A 21,147-nucleotide genomic window follows, 5' to 3' on the forward strand; every position below is an offset into this window, starting at 1 on the left:
ACATAATACTTTTTTTTTTTTTTTTTTTAACATATACATGTATACAAATACCCAATTCTCTTTTAAAATTGAGTATATTATTTCCATAAAAAATTAAAAACTAATAAAATACATTTTTCATTTTGTTTTTGACACAAAAGCACGACTCAATGAGCGCTAAAAATGAAGCTGACTTATAAAACAACTGGATTGTAGTGCGGCCATTTTTGAAGTTTTCCGAGCGTTTTATAGCTCTACACTTCCGTAAAGTGCCGACTACGTCATTACTCATGTGACCTCCGACTCCGGGCGAGCAAAAACAGCACTGCAGTCAAAATGTTTTTACAGACCAGCGAAGAAAAGCAGTCCTTCTAAATGTTCATTTTCAGTTAGGAAACTTACTACTAACACCAAGGTCAGTTTGCCGACATTTTAAAATCTGTTTTCGTTCAAAATAATGTAATAGTCAAGTCACTGCCGGGTTATACTGTACACGAATAGCTATTTAGGCACCCTTCCGGCAAATTGTATTATGTTGTATAGTGTTAAAATCAGATTTGTTAATGTTTTATAACCTGTAATCATTCATTTATGGTATTTCAAAGGTTGCTCGGAATCAAAGGGCAACGCGGGCAAGTTCAGTTGCTGTTTTTATCGTGTATATTTTCCTAGCGCTTATTATCTACATTACTTACTGCAAAAAGGTAGGATATATGCATATATCATTGTTATATCATAGTAGTAGCAACCTAATTACATGTAGAAACCCATTAAAGTAATGCTGCTGTTTTATTTTTTTATTTTTTAATAAATTGTATTCTATTTATTTGTTTCTCCATGCTGTTTGTTACAATATGTATTTTGTTATGTTGTACATTGTGTATTTTGTGAAGTATGAGATACTGGAGGGAAGCACGTAAAATGGTGCTTTGATTTACGAGTTTAATTCGCTCCGTAATTGAGCTCGTAACTCGAAAACTTCATATTTCAAATCTATACCCATTAAAATGAATGCAAATGCCAGACAAACACGATTTCAATTGATTTTAGTGGTCAGGATTTTTTTACTGGGTTAATCAATAGTTAACATCTGACCAGCCAAAAGGCACAACCGTAAGAGAAACCGACTGAGCCCAGTTGAAGTTAACTTTCCATGGGCGTCAATGGCATTGGCGTACATGGGCATCAATGCCCTTTAGGCCCTGCTTATAATCAGAGGTGGGTAGAGTAGCCAAAAATTTCTCAAGTATGAGTAGCGTTACTTTAAAATAATATTACTAAAGTAAAAATAAAAGTAGTCATCCAAAAAATGTAATCAAGTAAAAGTAAAAAAGTATTTGGTGAAAAGAATACTCATGCAATGAGTAACATTGTGAGTAACTGCTTATTATGTTTTATTTATTTAAACAATGGTATTTTATTTTCTCAGCACAAAGTTTTCTATATGAACTGTTGTTGTTATACTTTGAAGAAGAATCAAATCAAATTTATTTATATAGACCTTTACAAATACCCGAGAGGTCCTCAAAGTTATTTACAACAAAGCAAAATATAGTTAATGATTGATAAAGACTATAACCTATTACATAACCAGATTAAGCCAAAGGAATACAAAAAAAAAAAAAAAAATCAATGAATACTGGCAAGAGAAAAAAAATACAAAAAAAAAAAGAAGAAATGAAGCATAATTCGTCCAAAGAGCATGGGAGCCCTCTAGTGGAGAAAAAAATATTTCCCATTATGAAACTAAAAGGACCATATCTCTGGTTTTCCGTGGTCAGTCAGTGCCAAATAAAACCTGGGAGAGAGGTTTTGGAATCATGTTGACGACAGTGCTTGATGTCAAATACTTACATTTTTAAGGTGCTTTAAAGACGCTACGTGATTGAACAGACTGGCGTGATCATAGAATGACAAGCTTGAGTCTGATTATATAATAGAGTCATGTGATTATTGTTGCGACGTCTCATTGGTGAAACTGGTAGCGCCACTGTTGTCATTGCTGGCAAAAAAAAAACAACTAAATCTTATATGTAAATTAAAGAGATGAAATGTAACGACTAGTGTAGCCTAAAGTAGTGGACGACTAGTGTTGCGTAAAGTAGCGGAGTAAGAATAGCGTTTCTTCTTCACAAATCTACTCAAGTAAAAGTAAAAAATATTGCTTATTAGTAAAACTATTCTTAGAAGTAAATTTTTTCTCAAAGTTACTCAAGTCAGTGTAATGCATTATTACCCACCTCTGCTTATAATACAGTTTCTGGACATATCGGAAGTGTGTAACTGGCTATCTGCATTGTCAATCTCTTCAAGATAAAGAAATCCTTTTAAGATTAGAACATTGAATTCCTTTCCTTGGTACAGCAAAAAGGCACATTTCAAGAAATTATGGAATTATTTGCCTGATAAATTTCTAGAATGACTTGATGTGGATCACGTTGAGAGCGTCATAGGCTAAAGTGGCATCACACTCCGTTCATTGTTCTCGTGAGACAAATGGCATCACACGTTACCTTACAATCTTGCGCGAATTGTATAGTAGGCCGTTGCTTTAAAATGGCTTAAAAGTAAAAAGTGAACTTCACTGGAGAACTTGTTGCGAAACAGCTATTATCTAATCAACTGCAGTAAATAGTAGTTATCGCTCTTTACACACAATTATGACAAAACATAGCTCATCTTCACGGTATCCTTATCCCAGTCTGGTTAGACCTGTTAGCATGCTGGAACATGACCTGAATCTGCTTCTCTAAAATGAGCCGTGGGCTTTTTTGTGTTGAAGTGAAACTCGATACAGCAGCACATGTTGAACAGCATCTGCTGTCTGTGCTTGCCGGCCACAACAACACCTGCACATCCCAGTGAATGACATTACAATGGTAATAATAGAGATACTGCCTCAACTGGTAAAATTCAGCATGAAGCCTATGGAGTCATGCCGTAACGTTAATTTTGGGGACATGTGTATCATAAGTAGACCAACAAAAAGGCCCAAGAAGCCACGTTAAAAAAAGACACACTATGTCAAACCTCGTGAGTCGTAACTGTATTTCAGATCCAAACTCCATTTTTATGATGAATTAGAATTTTTCCAGGCATTCTTTATTTTCTTTAAATATTAACTCCTAACTGCAACGATTGATCGATTAAATTCGATTAGAAAAAAAATTTGACTCACTCAAATTCTGCGGCTTCAAGGATTCGTCTAATTAGAGTGGCATTGTAAGGGTTTGTTTTGAAAGCGTTTGCATTTGTTTTTATTGATTTGGGTGGATACTCTGCCCTCCAGTAGCGACAGTTAATATGACATTACTAAACTTAACATGTCTAAATACAGCTGCTCCCTGTTAAGACCAACGTAAGGTACGTTTTTGTTTGAACTAATGTTTTTTTTTATTGTATGCATCCGTAATGTCGTTTATAGGTTTATTTAGCATTTCTTTGTGGGAATATTTGTTTGAACGATTTCTTAACAGCATTGTAAAAAAGAAGTTAGCATTTTATACCATTTAAGCTAGCGGACGTTTGCTATGTAGGTTAGCCAATTGTTCATTTGATGTACTTAGATCTTCATTTTTTTAGAACATTTGAGGCTAAGCTCAGGTATTTTAATTTATTTTTAAAGTTGTTTATTACTGTTGTGAAATACAAGTGCAATTCTGCATAGTTTAAAGAAACACTCGAGAATTTTTTTTTTGTATTCGCATTTAATGCTCTTTTTCAAAGTGCAATCTTAGCAAGCCTTTATTTTATATTTCCTAAAATTTATTTTGTGACACATTAAATGTTCCTAATCCAATTATTCAAACTAACTACCGTAGTTGATAGATTAATCGATGACGTAAATAATCGATAGCTGCAGCCCTAATATTAACTTTCCTTCCACAATTCCCTAAACATACCATTTGGTAGGCTACCAAGAGTAGACCCACAAAAAAGTCTCAAGAAGCCTGCTTAAAAAGACAAAGCAAGTATACAATTTTGCTTCAAAGAGCCCATTTTGGTTAATTTTAGCCATTTTTCAAAGCAGTGGAAAATTAACTTTGTCTTACTAGTTTCCCTTAGTGATTTCTTTCATGAGTAGACCCATAAAAATGTCTCAAGAAGCCATGCTGAAAAGTACAATTTTGGCTCAAAGATTTGGATTCAAAGCGCCCATTTTGGGTTAATTTTAGCCGTTTTTCAATGCAGTTAAAAATTAACTTTCCCTGATTGGTTTCCTTTCACAACAAAATTTTGTAGACATGTTGACCCACATGTAAACATGTGCTGATTATCCTTTTCAAGGTATACCGTGGTATGAAAACATCAAGATTTCAAAACGGCAAAAATTTTCTGTCATATCATCCCTAAGGTATTAGCTATTTTTTATGTCCCCAAAAACGCATGGAGAAATCGCTCGCTTGCAGCTGAAAGGCTCAACCCTCCCCTTACTGGTTGTTGCTCAGCGTCAGTGAGTCCAGCTGTGCTACACGATGGCTGGAAGAGGTGAAACTCCTGAACTTTTTTTCCCCCAACGGAGAAAACGAAATCGCTGGTATGGGAATACTTCGGCTACAGAAACATCACAGACGGCCACGGCTTAGAGAAGGAAGGGCCAACAGACATGTGAAACATGTTTGTGGAGGGTGGCTGCCGAAAACGCAATACCTCCAAAATGATTTCGTATTTATACAAAATTAAAGGTTAGTAAACACTGTCATGTACGTTTCTCATCAGCTACGAGAGTTAACTCCGGTGTGTTTAGTGTGTCTAGCGGTGGTAAAACGTGTTTTTTAGCACTCTGGCAACTGTTTGTATTTTTTATTTATTTATTTTGAGAGTATGTGTGTATAATGTAAACATGATACGAGTCATACACATGTGCTTTTTATGGAAAATAATTCTTTTTTTTTTTTTTCTGATGGCAATTATTTTGAGCTGTGGCTACGGGTTTAGGCTCACCTGAAGGACTGCTTTTATTTTAACTTTATTTAGAATTTTTAAGGTTTTTTTTTTTTTTTCTTTTCTTTTTACTTATGTTAAGTTACTTACTTATGTTCAAATTTGCTAATATGTTTTAAAAATTGAAATCCTGTTCAATGGATTTTTTCAAACCCAGATATCTCAAAGTAAGACATTTTAGAGCTGTAATTGCAATACCTTGAAACCGTGATATTTTGGCATTAGGTTATTATACCGTCAGACTCTCATACCAGCACATGCCCACAAAAATGTCTCAAGAAGCCATTCTGGCAAGTCTGCAATTTTGCTTCAAAGCAAGCATTTTAGGTTAATTTTGCCAATTTTTCTGGTCATTCTTTTCTTCAAGGATTAGCTTTGCATGCTCAGTTTGCTTAAACAACTATTTTTTTGCTATGTCTATCATGAGTAAAACCACTAAAAAAGTTTCAAGAAGCCATGTTGGAGAAAAAATGGGAAGTCTACAATTTTGGTTCAAAGTGACTATTTTAGGTCAATTTTAGTCATTTTTCTTGTCAAAAATGAACTTTTCATCGTCCATTTCCCTTATCAATTTTGCAGCCACGTCTACAAGGAGCAGACCCCCAAAAAAATTCTCAAGAAGCCATGCTGAATAAGACACAATCCCAATCATTTTATGTCCGTTTTCATCCTGACATTTCATTTCAAAATTGTACTTGTATTTTCATATCATTAAACAACTAAGGTGGAATAATAAACAGTGTTGCAGTCGTGTTCAAATTTCTTTTGTTTGTGTGTTTTCGCCGTCATGTGTCCACCTCACGTCGTTTTGCTGACTCCTCATATCTATTGTCTTTTTTCCCTTGTTTCAGCACTTACACACACAAGGACACGCCATGGTTGAGTGATTCCACTCTTCTTCGCACCTCCGTGCTGAGTAGGCCATGGCGCCACCGAATGGCAGCTACTCCATCAACACTGCACCGTCGGATGAGAGTGAAGACAACGAGCCGCTCATCCAAGATGTCACAAGTAGGTTTGTTTAATGACAGATAGAATAGAATAGAATAGAATAGAATAGAATAGAATAGAATAGAATAGAATAGAATAGAATAGAATAGAAAGCCTTTATTTTCATTGTATTGACGACAACGACATTTAAAGCTTTGCCATAAAGTACACCATATATGACAAAAGCAAAAATGCAATAAGACTAATATAAAAACACAGGTTACAGTGTACACAGATTGTGCATAAATTGAATAAGTGACTAGAAGCTAGTAACATTACGGTGCATATATGACCATTTATAGTACTCAGACTAGGAGGCAGATGGCTGACTTGAAATGACAGTTTGTGCATAGATATTGATGTAACAGTGCAAATATTGCATATGCAGTACCCAAATCATGCAGTACCCAGATTGACACAGATGTCTTAGAACATATTATTTAGTGAGATGCATGTGACAATATTGTGGCAATAGCAGTGCAATGACAGTGACATTTCAGTGCAAACTTGAGTATGGTGACAGCCAGAGGTCCACCGATACGAGATTTTCAAATGCTGATGCTGATACTGATATCTAAAAAAAATTCAGCCGATTGCCGATATCCATTGTCAACTTTGCAAGCCGATATTTGAGGCCGATATAGTTTTTTTAAAGCACATAAATTATGAAAGGCAATAGAAAAAATGCTTGAACTGCTTCAAATTTACAAAGATGACCTGAGACTTAAAGGATTAATTTTGTCTAGTCCTACCAAACCAACGAACGCAGCACTTCTTTTTCTGATTATACACACTCAGCGAGAACAGTACATTATTTTCATTAAATTAAACCCACTAGAATGTCATGACGAGATGTAAACAAGTGAGAGTTGAAGAGGATGCTCGCCATGCTAATGCTAACGCTAATGATACAAGTTACATTTAGAGTGTAAGGATCACTCAGTAAACACCTTAAAACTCAAAAGCAACATTGCATATTATCTCATGCCAGATTAAAAAAAACTTTAAATAATTAAAATGAGTCAAATAAATTTAATCAGTCTGTTGCGCACCAGATTGTTTCTAGTACGCACCAGAAACTATCTGGTAAACATTAGCATTATACAGGATTTAAGCTAGTGGACTTTTATAATGCAAGTTAGCCAATTGTTGTAACTTGTATAGAATTAGCATTAAACATTAGCATTACCGTATTTTTTCGGACTATAAGTCGCACCTGAGTATAAGTCTCACCAGCCATAAAATGCCCAACGAAGAGGAAAAAAACATGTATAAGTCGCACCTGAGTATAAGTCGCATTTTGGGGGGAACGTTACTTGATAAACTCCAACACATAGAACAGATGTCATCTCGAAAGGCAATTTTAAATAAAAATACCATAGAGAACAACCTGCTGAATAAGTGTACAGTACGATAATATTACATGATGATGATGATGATGAACAACGAAATGCGAACTTGGCCAGTATGTTAACGTAACATGGCTATTAAGAGTTATTCAAATAACTATAGCATAAAGAACATGCTAACGAGTTTACCAAACCATCAGTGTCACTCCAAAACAACATGTGAAATGATATAATCCTGAGTATAAGTCGCACCCCCAGCCAAACTATGAAAAAAACTGTGACTTATAGTCTGAAAAATACGGTGTATAGGATTTAAGCTAGTGGACTTTTATTATGCAAGTTAGCTAATTGTTTTAGTTGGCTAACTTGCTTAGGAAATGTCCGCTAGCTTAAATGTAAACATTAGCATTATATAGGATTTAAGCTAGTGGACTTTTATTATGCAAGTTACCCAATTGTTGTAATTGGCTAGCTTGCATCGGAAATGTCCGCTAGCTTAAATGTTATATAATGCTAATGTTTACAACAATGGCGTACCTCACGCAGCATGTCACTTTTGCTCATTAATATTCATGACGTTAGCAATTGTTGCGTGGCGGGTCAACCTTGCGTTTGTCCCTAAAGCTAAATGCATGCAAACAGTGTACGAACGAGATGTTTACTGAGCTAGACCTACCAATTCTGTCCGAAAATGATGTCCCTAGTGCCAAATTCACTGGTAAAGATGTGGAAGAACATATAAATGCTCAGTTAAAGAGATGGCTTGAGTGTCGAGGAAGATGGGAAAAAGAGCTGACCTGATCCAGAGGTACCTTTTTATGGTGTGCATTGCCTGACGCCACTGACGATGACATTCTCCTGTTTGTAACAATCTATCCTTACCACCATATGCCCTGTCTTTCTTATATATTACATCCTCTGGTTGTCTTATGTCTCTGACCGTTCTTGGGGGTAATTTACATTGCTAGTTTTGTGTAGCGACCGCAAATGCTACTCAGTGACAGCCAACAAACACTTTATATTTTTTCATTAAAAACAAATCTTAAATGTATAATTTATTTATACTCCCCCCTTACGAAAGTTGTTTTTTACAACAGAAAACATAACAATAGTGGCAGTCAGATACCATTTAAATTTTTTCCAGGTCATTCATTGTCAGACAGAAGCAGCACGGCAAAACGCAACGCAAAATGGCTTACTGCTTCGTCCTCTGTGGGACCATAGCCTCCAACAAAATGTTTACTGAATACGAAGGTGAATGGCTTCTCCTTGCTGGCGTTATACTGGTCTTTTGGACTCCGCACAAGTTGATCCATTCTTCACATTTCTTCCTCTTTTTTGGCTTCGGGAAACGTATGAAGAAAACATCCTTCAAATGTCGTAATGTCTAGAGTCATTTCTAAAAGTTCCATAGCAGCAGTGTTTAGTCAGCATGTTCTTTTTTGAAAGATTACTGGCAGAAAACAAGCATTAATAAAATGAGTTGTATGTGAGGGCGTGTCTATGTTGACCCACTTTCGGTGGCGACGTCACGGTATAAAAATAGCATTCGTGAGGTGCATAATTGGCTAACTTGCATGGCAAAAGTCCGCAAGCCTAAATGCTATATAATGCTAATGTTGACAACAATTGGTTAACTTGCATAGCAAAAGTCCGCTAGCTTAAATGTTATATAATGCCAATGTTTACCAGATGGTTTCTGGTGCACACTAAAAACAGTCTGGTGCGCACCAGATTGCTTAAGTTTATTGTATTTCTTGCTGTAAGCGGCCACAGTTACCCTGTACCCACACAGTTGCCTGATCAAAATCCTTTGCTTATTGCTAAAATGCTTATTTTTTTGTTAATCGGCCGATGGCCGACGTTGGAAAAAAGTCCATATATTGGTCAACCTCCAGTGACAACTCCTGGAAAGAAATTGTCTCTCAGTCTGTTTGTTTTGGTAGGGTCCTGTATTGCCTGCTAGAGGGCAACAGGTTAAAGAGGTGGAAGCTTGGGGGTGTATAGTCTTTTATGATGCTCCTTGACCTTCCTAGGTAGCATGAGTTGTAGATTGTGGATAAGGACAGCTGATGACCCTTTGTGCTGTTTTTATCACCCACTGCAGTGTTTTATGAAAATTCGATTTTAGGATTTCTGCTCTTCTCACAGTTCCCCCGCGGTGTTGCTCGGCTCGCTTCAACTTGGCCATCCTGATGTTCTTTGGTATTGCTGTAGTCTACGGGCTGCGCGTGAACCTCAGCGTGGCCATGGTTGCCATGGTGAACACCAGCGAGCCGGTACCGGGGCCTAACAGGTCCGTGGTGCACACATGTCCGCTCCCCTCTGGCTCGGAGAACACTAGCCGGACGTTTGAGCAGCCTGACGGAGTAAGTAAGCATATCCGAATTGGAGGTATATTTATGTACCACCCATCTAAAAATGCAAAGGTGGAGGTTCATTTTTCAAAATTCATATTCTGGAATAACCTGTTTACACTTCTTCTCCCACAATATCGGGGTGCACAACGGGATTTTTTTTCCCCCTCACATTCCATTTTAACATCCACGTGCAGACACCGCAATACCCGTGGGACGCAGAGACCCAGGGCTGGCTGCTTGGGGCCTTTTTCTTCGGCTACCTATGTACGCAGATCCCAGGTGGGTACCTGGCGGGACAGTACGGAGGCAGCGTCTTCCTGGGTTTGGGGGTGCTGGGCACAGCCGCCCTAACAATCCTCACACCTCTGGCGGCAAAGTGGGGACCTGCCTGGTTGTTTGCCCTGCGAGCATTGGAGGGGCTGGGCGAGGTCAGTTCTTCATGTTTTACTTTTTTAACTTTAATCTTAACATATTAACACTAGAAGTCCCAGAGAATTCTGGTACTTCTAATAGTCTCATTTATTTATTTACATGTATTTATGGAGTTTTGCACTTTTTACACATTTTTTTAACTCACTTCTCCTAAAGTACACACAAAAACAGAAAAAAAATGGCCAAAATGTGTACATTGATTTGAAATAGCGTTTTAGAACTGCAATTTGAGTGTAAAGCAGGAATTCTGTCTATAGTTTAGAACAGGGGTGTCCAAACTTTTTGCAAAGGGGGCCAGATTTGGTGTGGTAAAAATGTGGGGGGCCGACCTTGGCTGACGTTCTTTACGTAGAACAATATATTTAAGCAAATTTTAGCAAGCCATTCCATGTGTCGTATTTGCTTTATTTTTTTTTTAAATTAATAATTTCAACAATCTCTCAACAAGCCTTTGTGGCGTTCTCTTTCGACTCTCGGGCTCTTGTGAAATACTGCTGCTGTAAAATTAAACTAGCTTCAAATTGCTTCAATTTCTTGCTACGTATCTTTCTTGTAATCTTGTACATGTCAGCGTGTCTTGTTTGGTAATATCACCTCACATTGAATTCTTTAAAAAAAGCGAAGGTCTCTTTGCAAATGAGGCGGACACAGTTGTTGCGTATTTTAGAGAAGAAATACAGTAGTCCAATTTCCACCTATTTTTGAAGCGTCGGCCGTCGCAGTGAACTTTTTTTTTTGTTGATTGTCGCCATTTTAGAAAATTGGGAGTAAAGAGTCACAGGGGGTAATGTTGCTTAGAGTGCTGCTGCCTTTTAGTGGGTAAATGAGGAGCAGCATTGAGTGTGTAAGCTACTTCATATGCTGGTAGCAGTACTGCTGCCCAATTTATTAAGTCTGTGTGCGGGCCAGACGTTATTGATTTTATGACAGAGGCTGGGGGCCGGATGAAATTTGAACCAAGGGCCGCATTTGGCCCCCGGGCCGGACTTTGGACATGTCTGGTTTAGAAGGACTGAATCATGGGCATGGAGCATGGATTGTGGTCATTGTGTCTGACGTTAGTACAAGAAAATGTGTGAAAACTATGAGAAAAAACTGAAACAGGCCGAGTTTGTGTCGTGAGAAGGGGGATATCTTAGGAGAATATTAGGGGTATTTGTCTTGGCAAAGGCTGAGTCGGACTCTGCTGGGTTTTCTAGTGTTAACGGATTCTTTTAAAATAATTGTAGTTTTTTTTTATTGTTAACTTTGTGTGTTTCTGTCAGGGTGTGACATTTCCAGCCATGATGTCGATGTGGGCACGCTGGGCTCCACCCTTGGAGCGCTCTCGTCTGATCTCGCTCTCAGGCAACGGCGCAAATTTTGGTGCATTTCTAGCCATGCCGCTCACCGGGTACATCTGCCAAGCACTGGGATGGCCCGCGGTCTTCTACCTCTGTGGTAAAGCTCACACAAAAGCTCAAAGGTGCTATGAAATAATACAGGAGGTGACTTTAAAATGAAAGCAGAGCATATTTAAGTCACAAATATAGTACTGCAACGATTGATTGATTGATTGATTAACTCGAGTAATTCGATTAGAAAAAACCTTCGAATCAAATTTTGCTGCTTCGAGGATTTGTTTAATTAGAGTGGTGCTGTAATTGTTTCGAAAGTGTTTGCATTTAGTTTTATTGATTTGGGTGGATACACTGGCCTATTGTTGCAAAAGTGAAAAAGACATAACTCATTTAACATGGCTGAATCCAGCTGCTCCCTGTTAAGACTGACATAGGGTAAGTTATTGTTTGAGTGAATGTTTTTTTTTATGCATCCAAAATTTAATTTATATTTATATTTAGAAGTGTTTTGTGCAAATATGTATTTGAATGATGTGTTAAGAGCATTGTAAAAAGGTAAAAAGAACAATAACACATTATTTTACACATTGTAAAAAATATATATATATATTTTATAGAATTTAAAGCAACACTAAGTAACTTTTCAACCTTTCTAAAATATTTTCATAACATTTGTGATGATATGTCGACTGACAACTAGTTGAATGACACCTCTTTTATATCTTGAGGGGGTCTGTATCGCTTCACAGTCACTAATTAACTTTGAGGAGGGTGGCAGGAACCCTGGCACACAAAAAACTACTACAAATTTGAGGATTGCTTTACAGCATACGTCACGTCCCCATTCGTTATAAAGAGGGAAATCAATGCGAACGCTTTGTGCAAATTCATCAAAGATGGCAGAGCAACAACTGCTCAAAAAGTTTCGTCCAGGAAGGGGGAAAAAAGGGAGGCTACCAGGATACTCAAGAATAAACATTGGCCCAGTTTTCATACGTTGGCGTGACGCACCCCAAACGAACTCGTCAGCGCTGACCCACACCGCCGCTGGAAACAGAAATGTCGTTTAATCTATCTGCAAGCGACCGGGATTTCATGATTTTATGACACTGTGAGGTTGTGCACTTATCCTCATGAGAAACGCAGTCTTCCCTAAGTCAAAACACTACCGCTTTTGTCCACTGGCATCGCTAAAATCGACCAAAAGTGAAAAGTTACCAAGTGTTGCTTTAAGCTAGCGGACTTTTGCTATGCAAGTTAGCCAATTGTTCTTTTGTTGTACTTAGATCAACATTTTTTGAATACTGTTTGAGTCTAAGATCAGGTATTTTAATTTATTTTTAAATGAAAGTGAAAAATTCTGCATAGTATGAATAAACATTTGGGAATTTTATTTTGTATTCGCATTTAATGCTCTTTTAAAGATGCAATCTTAGCAAGCCTTTGTGTTACACCTCCTAAAATTTTATTTAGCAATGCATTCAATGTTGCTACTCACATTACTCGATTATTCTAATCGATTACTAAAATAATGGATAGCTGCAGCCCTACACAAATACATCCCAAAAAAGTGTCAGAAAAGGCTTAATAATGAAATTAGGTTCTATTTAGTTTTTCTTTTTCAGCTGCCGTGGCCCCGCCCACTAAAAAATCTCCAAATGGAAGATGATGTCACACCCAGTATGAGCTGCAGATATTTGCAGTCTGTTAGCATGCTATTGTTAAGCTTTCTATCCTCTTGTCGCCGTCAACATGTGTTAGCTAACTAGCGCAGCACTAGAAAGCTACCGTTGACCATCAATTCTGGTTGTGATGTCACAACCAGAATTTAAGAAAAAAATAGGCGTGCCCTGATGCATTGTTTTTGGTGGAATAACTGAAAAAGCAGATTTAAACGCCAAATTCGTATTCTACATGTAAAAATTACATTAGTGCAGTTATTTTAGTTTTTTTACATGGGCCCTGTTTCATAGCACCTTTCAGACAGTTCCTGTAAGTCAGCGATACATACTTAGAACTTTGTCCTTCAGGGGGTGCCGGGTGCCTCTGGGCTGTTCTTTGGTTCCTCCTGGTGTCGGACGACCCCCGCACCCATCGGCGAATCAGCAAAGAGGAAAGAGATTACATCGTCAACTCTCTTGGGCAGCAGGTAAACGTCGGACTGCGTTCCTGAAATTGGGTAAGAATGAATCGTGATTCATAAAATCGTGTTCAGGGCAGCGGTCATGGCTGGTCCGTGCCGTTGTTAAGCATGGTAACATCAGTGCCGCTGTGGGCCATCATCATCACGCAGATGTGCTCCAACTGGTCCTTCTACACGCAACTCACCTCCCTGCCCACCTACATGAACAACATGCTGCACTTTGACCTCAAATCGGTAGGTTTGGAAAGTTAGTTTCTAACAAACACCTTGTGTGTAACTCTTTCATTCTCCACATGTGCAGAACGGCTTCCTTTCAGCCTTGCCCTACCTGGCGGCGTGGGTGTGCTCCACATCTACTGGCTTCTTGGCAGATCACCTCATCGAGAGGAAAGTGTTTAGCGTCACTACCGTGCGCAAACTCTTCACGCTCACAGGCAAGTGCCTCACTAAAACACACACAAAAAAACTAGGGCTGTCAAAATTATCGCGTTAACGGGCGGTAATTCATTTTTTAAATTAATCACGTTAAAATATTTGACGCAATTAACGCACATACCCCGCTCAAACAGATTAAAATGACAGTGTCATGTCCATTTGTTACTTGTGTTTTTTGGTGTTTTTTCGCCCTCTGCTGGCGCTTGGGTACGACTGATTTTATGGGTTTCAGCACCATCCATTAGCATTGTGTAATTATTGACATCAACAATGGCGAGCTACTAGTTTATTTTTTGTTTGAAAATTTTACAAATTTTATTAAAACAAAAACATTAAGAGGGATTTTAATATAAAATTTCTAGAACTTGTACTAATATTTATCTTTTAAGAACTACAAGTCTTTCTATCCATGGATCGCTTTAACAGAATGTTAATAATGTTAATGCCATCTTGTTGATTTTTTGTTATAATAAACAAATACAGTACTTATGTACAGTATGTTGAATGTATATATCCATTTTGTGTCTTATCTTTCCATTACAACAATAATATACAGAAAAATACGGCATATTTTATAGATGGTTTGAATTCGGATTAATTACGATTAATTAATTTTTAAGCTGTGATTACCGCGATTAAAAATTGTAATCGTTTGACAGCCCTAAATAAAACACAATTCCTTGGATGTGGGCAAGGTTGATTTAGTCATCTTTACACGAGTCATTCTTGTGCAGGCATGCTGTTTCCTGCCAGCTTCCTCCTTGCGGTGGCGTACTCAGGCTGTAGCCACGCGCTGACCATCATCTTTTTCACACTCACGTCAGCCACCGGGGGCACCAGCGGAGCTGGAGTTTTCATGAACCAGATCGACATTGCGCCACGGTGGGCCTTGCTCAGACATATTTGCCACACTTTAACTATTCAATAACAACATATTATTTTGCATACAGTGTATATGCATGTTTTTTTTTAATATATAAATTACTGTAAAAGAATACAATAGAATTAATTCTGCAACGATTAATCGATTAACTCGACTAATTCGATTAGAAAAAAGCTTCCAATCAACTTTTGCTCCCTTGAGTATTCGTTTAATTTGAGTGGCGATGTAATGGCTTGTTTTGAAAGTGTTTGCATTTAGTTTTATTGATTTTGGGTGGATACACTGCCTTCTATTGGCAACAGTGAATATGATAATTCATTTAGCATGGCTGAATCCAGCTGCTCACTGTTAAGACCAACATAAGGTAACTTTTTGTTTGAGCCAATGTTTGTTTAATGCATTCGTAATTTTATAGGTATGTTTAGCCGTTTTTTTTGTGGGAAATATGTGTTTGAACGATTTGTTAAGAGCTTTGTAAAAAAAAAAAAAAAAATCCCATTTTATAGCATTTAAGTTAGCGGATTTGTCATCCAAGTTAGCCATTTGCTCTGTTGTTGTACTTCTGCTGCTGGCCAAATGTATTGGCACCTCTGCAATTCTGTCGGATAATGCTCAATTTCTCCCAGAAAATGATTGCAATTACAAATGCTTTGGTATTAATATCTTCATTTATTTTTCTTGCAATGAAAAAACACAAAAGAGAATGGGAAAACAATTAAATCATTATCATTTTAAACAAATCTCCAAAAATGGGCCAGACAAAAGTATTGACACCCTTTGAAAAATCATGTGATGCTTCTCTAATTTGTGTAATTAACAGAACCTGTTACGTACCTGTGGTGCATAACATGTGGTAGCAATCAGTGAATCACACTTGCAGCCAGTGAAAATGGATTACAGTTGACTCAACCTCTGCCATGTGTCCTTGTGTGTACCACATTGAGCATGGAGAAAAGAAAGAAGACCAAAGAACTGTCTGAGGACTTGAGAAGCAAAATTGTGAGGAAGCATGGGCAATCTCAAGGCCACAAGTCCATCTCCAAATACCTGAATGTTCCTGTGTCTACCGTGCGCAGTGTCATCAATAAGTGTAAAGCCCATTGCACTGTGGCTAACCTCCCTAGATGTGGACAGAAAAGAAAAATTGACGAGAGATTTCAACTAAAGATTGTGCGGATGGTGGATAATGAACCTCGACTAACATCCAAACAATTTCAAACTGTCCTGCAGTCCGAGGGTACAACAGTGTCAACCCATACTATCCGTCGACGTCTAAATGAAAAGGTACTCTATGGTAGGATACCCTAGAAGACCCCACTTCTGACCCAGAGACATAAAAAAGCCAGGCTGGAGTTTGCCAAAACTTACCTGAAAAAGCCTAAATGTCTTGGAAGAATGTTCTCTGGTCAGATGAGACAAAAGTAGAGCTCTTTGGGAAAAGGCATCAACATAGAGTTTACAGGGGAAAAAAACAGACCTTCAAAGAAAAGAACACGGTCCCCACAGTCAAAAATATCTGAGGTCCCCTGATGTTTTGGGTTGCTTTGCTACCTCTGGCACTGGACCACAGTCAAAAATATCTGAGGTCCCCTGATGTTTTGGGGTTGCTTTGCTACCTCTGGCACTGGACTGCTTGACCGTGTGCATGGCATTATGAAGTCTGAAGACTACCAACAAATTTTGCAGTATAATGCAGCAGGACAATGACCATAACACACTTAAACACTAGAAAATTGTTTGAGAGAAAGAATTAGCGACTTTAAAGTGGCCAGCAATAGACTTGAATCCCACAGAACACCTGTGGAGAGATCTGAAAATGGCAGTTTGGAGAAGGCACCCTTCAAATCTCAGAGACCTGGAGCAGTTGGCCAAAGAAGAATGATCTAAAATTACAGCAGAGCATTGTAGGAATCTCATCGATGGATACCTATAAGCAGTTGTTCACAGTTATTTTGTCTTAAGGTTGTGCTACCAAGTATTAGGCTGAGGGTGCCAATAATTTTGTCCGGCCCATTTTTGGAGTTTTGTGTAAAATGATAATGATTTTTTTTCATTTTATTTTGTGTTTTTTCATTGCAAGCAAAATAAATAAATATATTACTACCAAAGCATTTGTAATTGCAATCATTTTCTGAGAGAAATTGAAGATTTTCTGACAGAATTGCAGGGGTGCCAATACTTTTGGCCAGCACTGTACATAAGGTACATTGTTGTTTTTAAATGATGTCACAAAATGAGGTCCTTATGTCAACCTCCACTAATAGGCATAACTTATATGTTTTTTTTCCTCTTTTATTCGTAGGTGCAGAGGGATAAACATACACATAAATGCCTTTTCGTGTTCAGAAATATTTTTGTTTCAATGCTATTATCTGAATTGTTAACAAAAGGATATACAGTGGGGCAAATAAGTATTTAGTCAACCACTAATTGTGCAAGTTCTCCCTCTTGAAAATATTAGAGAAGCCTGCAATTGACAACATGGGTAAACCTCAACCATGAGAGACAGAATGTGAAAAAAAAACAGAAAATCACATTTTTTTGATTTCTAAAGAATTTATTTGCAAATCATGGTGGAAAATAAATATTTGGTCAATACCAAACGTTCATCTCAATACTGTGTTATGTACCCTTTGTTGGTAATAACGGAGGCCAAACGTTTTCTGTAACTCTTTACAAGCTTTTCACACACTGTTGCTGGTATTTTGGCCCATTCCTCCATGCAGATCTCCTCTAGAGCAGTGATGTTTTGGGGCTGTCGTTGGGCAACACGGACTTTCAACTCCCTCCACAGATTTTCTATGGGGTTGAGATCCAGGACCTTGAAATGCTTCTTACGAAGCCACTCCTTTGTTGCCCTGCCTTTGTGTTTGGGATCATTGTCATGCTGAAAGACTCAGCCACGTCTCATCTTCAATGCCCTTGCTGATGGAAGGAGATTTTCACTCAAAATCTCTCAATACATGGCCCCATTCATTCTTTCCTCTACACAGATCAGTTGTCATGGTCCCTTTGCAGAAAAACAGCCCCAAAGCATGATGTTTCCACCCCCATGCTTCACAGTGGGTATGGTGTTCTTCGGATGCAATTCAGTATTCTTTCTCCTCCAAACACCAGAACCTGTGTTTCTACCAAAAAGTTCTATTTTGGTTTCATCTGACCATAACACATTCTCCCAGTCCTCCTCTGGATCATCCAAATGCTCTCTAGCGAACCGCAGACGGGCCTGGACGTGTACTTTCTTCAGCAGGGGGACACGTCTGGCAGTGCAGGATTTGAGTCCCTGGCAGCGCATTGTGTTACTGATAGTAGCCTTTGTTACTGTGGTCCCAGCTCTCTGTAGGTCACTCCCTAGGTCCCCCCGTGTGGTTCTGGGATTTTTGTTCACCGTTCTTGTTATGTTTTTGACGCCACGGGGTGAGATCTTGAATGGAGCCCCAGATCGAGTGAGATTATCAGTGGTTTTGTATGTTTTTCATTTTCTAATAATTGCTTCCACAGTTGATTTCTTTACACCAAGCGAAGAGTGACGAGTTACAGAAAACGTTTGGCCTCCGTTATTGCCAACAAAGGGTACATAACAAAGTATTGAGATGAACTTTTTGTATTGACCAAATACTTATTTTCAATCATGATTTGCAAATAAATTCTTTACAAATCAAACAATGTGATTTTCTGTTTTTTTCCACATTCTGTCTCTCATGGTTGAGGTTTACCCATGTTGACAATTACAGGCCTCTCTAATCTTTTCAAGTAGGAGTACTTGCACAATTGGTGGTTGACTAAATACTTATTTGCCCCACTGTATCTAGTGAAGAAATCATTCAGATTCACAGTAAAAGCGTGAAAAGAACAACATGCAGCTCAAGAGCCACAGTTTACAGACAACTATCATCGCCAACTCACTGAAAAACTCACTGTCATTTTTTTCTGTCAGAAATATTATACTTATCCATCCATTCCTCCGCTATAGGTACGCAGGGTTTCTCCTGGGAATCACCAACACATTCGGAACCATCCCCGGTGTCATTGCACCTATTGTGACAGGATATTTCACTGAGGATGTAAGAGAAACACGTCGCTCACTTGCTTGTTATATCGTTTGCCTACTAGCATAATTACCCTGTCTTTTTTAATGTTTTCCAACTGCCTATATTTAATTTTTGAGGATTATAAGGACCTAAGGGACTGCAAATTTACATTGATATAGAGAAAAAAAAAATTTTTAGCAAGCACGTTGGTATTATTTGTACTTAATTGTTACAGTACGTCAGAAAACTGACATGCAAATATGCTAATTCTTGCATTTTCACTGGTCAGCACACCATGGATGGCTGGAGGAAAGTCTTCTGGGTTTCAGCTGGCGTAAACGTGGCCGCCGCCATCTTCTACACGCTGTTTGGAACCGGAGAGGTCCAACCATGGGCCATCGCTGACGAGGAAGGCGATACAGACGAGGACAAGAGGACCAGGTCCGTGTCCGCATAATTGGAGGAAATTCTGCACTTTTACAAAAGCAGTTGCATTTAGGTTCACACTTAAAAACTTTACAGTGTATTCAGGATTTTTAATTACTTTTTTATGGTTAGGCTTGGGTGGGTTCTGTCTTAAAGGCAAATAATTGCCTTCAATGTTACAATCAATGAACATTCCTGAAATTTCTTGTAAATTGGACAGCTTATTTTACAAATGTGTTTAAATTGTTGTTTTCTAAAGAAAGTTACGATAAATAAGCAGTTGTATGGGATCACTGATAAAATCTGTGGACCAAATAAAGCACTTTTTATGTATAAAAAAAACAAAACACCACAAGCCTTACAGTGTTACAAAAGACTATGCATTATGGCGACAGTAATTATTTGTTTTTTAGAAACATGTGAAGTATTATGAAAGCACATTTGGATATTTATTTGACCTGGCTGTGCCACGTTTTAAACACCATTTACTGTACTTGTATCTTTTTACATGATAAGAGGTCTTAAAACGCACAGAATTTAAATTCAAATTAAAAGAGTTCAACATCTCCTCAAATTTACAATTGTGTGTATTTATTTCCGTAGGGGGAGTTTGACTTTTGCTTGTGTGTGCAAACGCGCGCGTTTCTCTGTCTTACCTAGTGGAGAGGTAGATGCTGCACCCTTTTTGACTGAATATTCCAGCCAGGAATATTTATAATGATACGTTGAAAACGAGCTTGGGTTTTTTTGTTTGTTTCCCATCATTTAGGAGGGGAATTCTAAATCAGGCTGCTGAGGGCCGCTACAGTGGGGCAAATAAGTATTTAGTCAACCACTAATTATGTAAGTTCTCCCACATGAAAATATTAGAGAGGACTGTACTTGTCAACATGGGTAAACCTCAACCATGAGAGACAGAATGTGGAAAAAAAAAAAACAAAATCACATTTTTTGATTTTTAAAGAATTTATTTGCAAATCATGGTGAGAGACAGAATGTGGGGAAAAAAACAGAAAATCACATTTTTTGATTTTTAAAGAATTTATTTGCAAATCATGGTGGAAAATAAGTATTTGGTCATTACCAAAAGTTCATCTCAATACTTTGTTATGTACCCTTTGTTGGCAATAACGGAGGCCAAACATTTTCTGTAACTCTTCACAAGCTTTTCACACACTGATGCTGGTATTTTGGCCCATTCCTCCATGCAGATCTCCTCTAGAGCAGTGATGTTTTGGTGCTGTCGTTGGGCAACACGGACTTTCAACTCCCTCCACAGATTTTCTATGGGGTTGGGATCTGGAGACTGGCTAGGCCACTACAGGACCTTGAAATGCTTCTTTCGAAGCCACTCCTTTGTTGCCCTGGCTGTGTGTTTGGGATCATTGTCATGCTAAAAGACCCAGCCACGTCTCATCTTCAATACCCTTGCTGATGGAAGGAGATTTTCACTCAAAATCTCTCGATACATGGCACCATTCATTCTTTCCTTTTTACACAGATCAGTCGTCCTGGTCCCTTTGCAGAAAAACAGCATCAAAGCATGATGTTTCCACCCCTATGGTTCACAGTGGGTATGGTGTTCTTCGGATGCAACTCAGTATTCTTTCTCCTCCAAACACGAAAACCTGTGTTTCTACCAAAAAGTGTTATTTTGGTTTCATCTGACCATAACACATTCTCCCATTCCTCTTCTGGATCATCCAAATGCTCTCTAGCGAACCGCAGACGGGCCTGGACGTCTACTTTCTTCAGCAGGGGGACAGGTCTGGCAGTGCTGGATTTGAGTCCCTGGCGGCGCATTGTGTTACTGATAGTAGCCTTTGTTACTGTGG

The 21,147-nt window shown here is 38.3% G+C and overlaps 1 protein-coding gene across 1 annotated transcript; it reads left to right on the forward strand.

The window, feature by feature from the left end:
- The first annotated feature begins 255 nt into the window (after positions 1 to 255).
- si:ch1073-513e17.1 (sialin) lies at positions 256 to 19,895 on the forward strand. The gene is made up of 11 exons (XM_057828067.1): positions 256 to 394; positions 5,775 to 5,934; positions 9,414 to 9,631; positions 9,817 to 10,050; positions 11,320 to 11,494; positions 13,425 to 13,543; positions 13,610 to 13,771; positions 13,839 to 13,971; positions 14,707 to 14,854; positions 18,829 to 18,919; positions 19,176 to 19,895. Exons 2-11 carry the CDS (start codon positions 5,847 to 5,849, stop codon positions 19,341 to 19,343), a joined length of 1,536 nt encoding a protein of 511 aa, XP_057684050.1. The 5' UTR covers positions 256 to 394; positions 5,775 to 5,846; the 3' UTR covers positions 19,344 to 19,895.
- The last annotated feature ends 1,252 nt before the right edge of the window (positions 19,896 to 21,147 follow it).

This window comes from Corythoichthys intestinalis, chromosome 22 (assembly GCF_030265065.1).
Source record: "Corythoichthys intestinalis isolate RoL2023-P3 chromosome 22, ASM3026506v1, whole genome shotgun sequence".
NCBI classification, from domain to species: Eukaryota; Metazoa; Chordata; class Actinopteri; order Syngnathiformes; family Syngnathidae; genus Corythoichthys; species Corythoichthys intestinalis.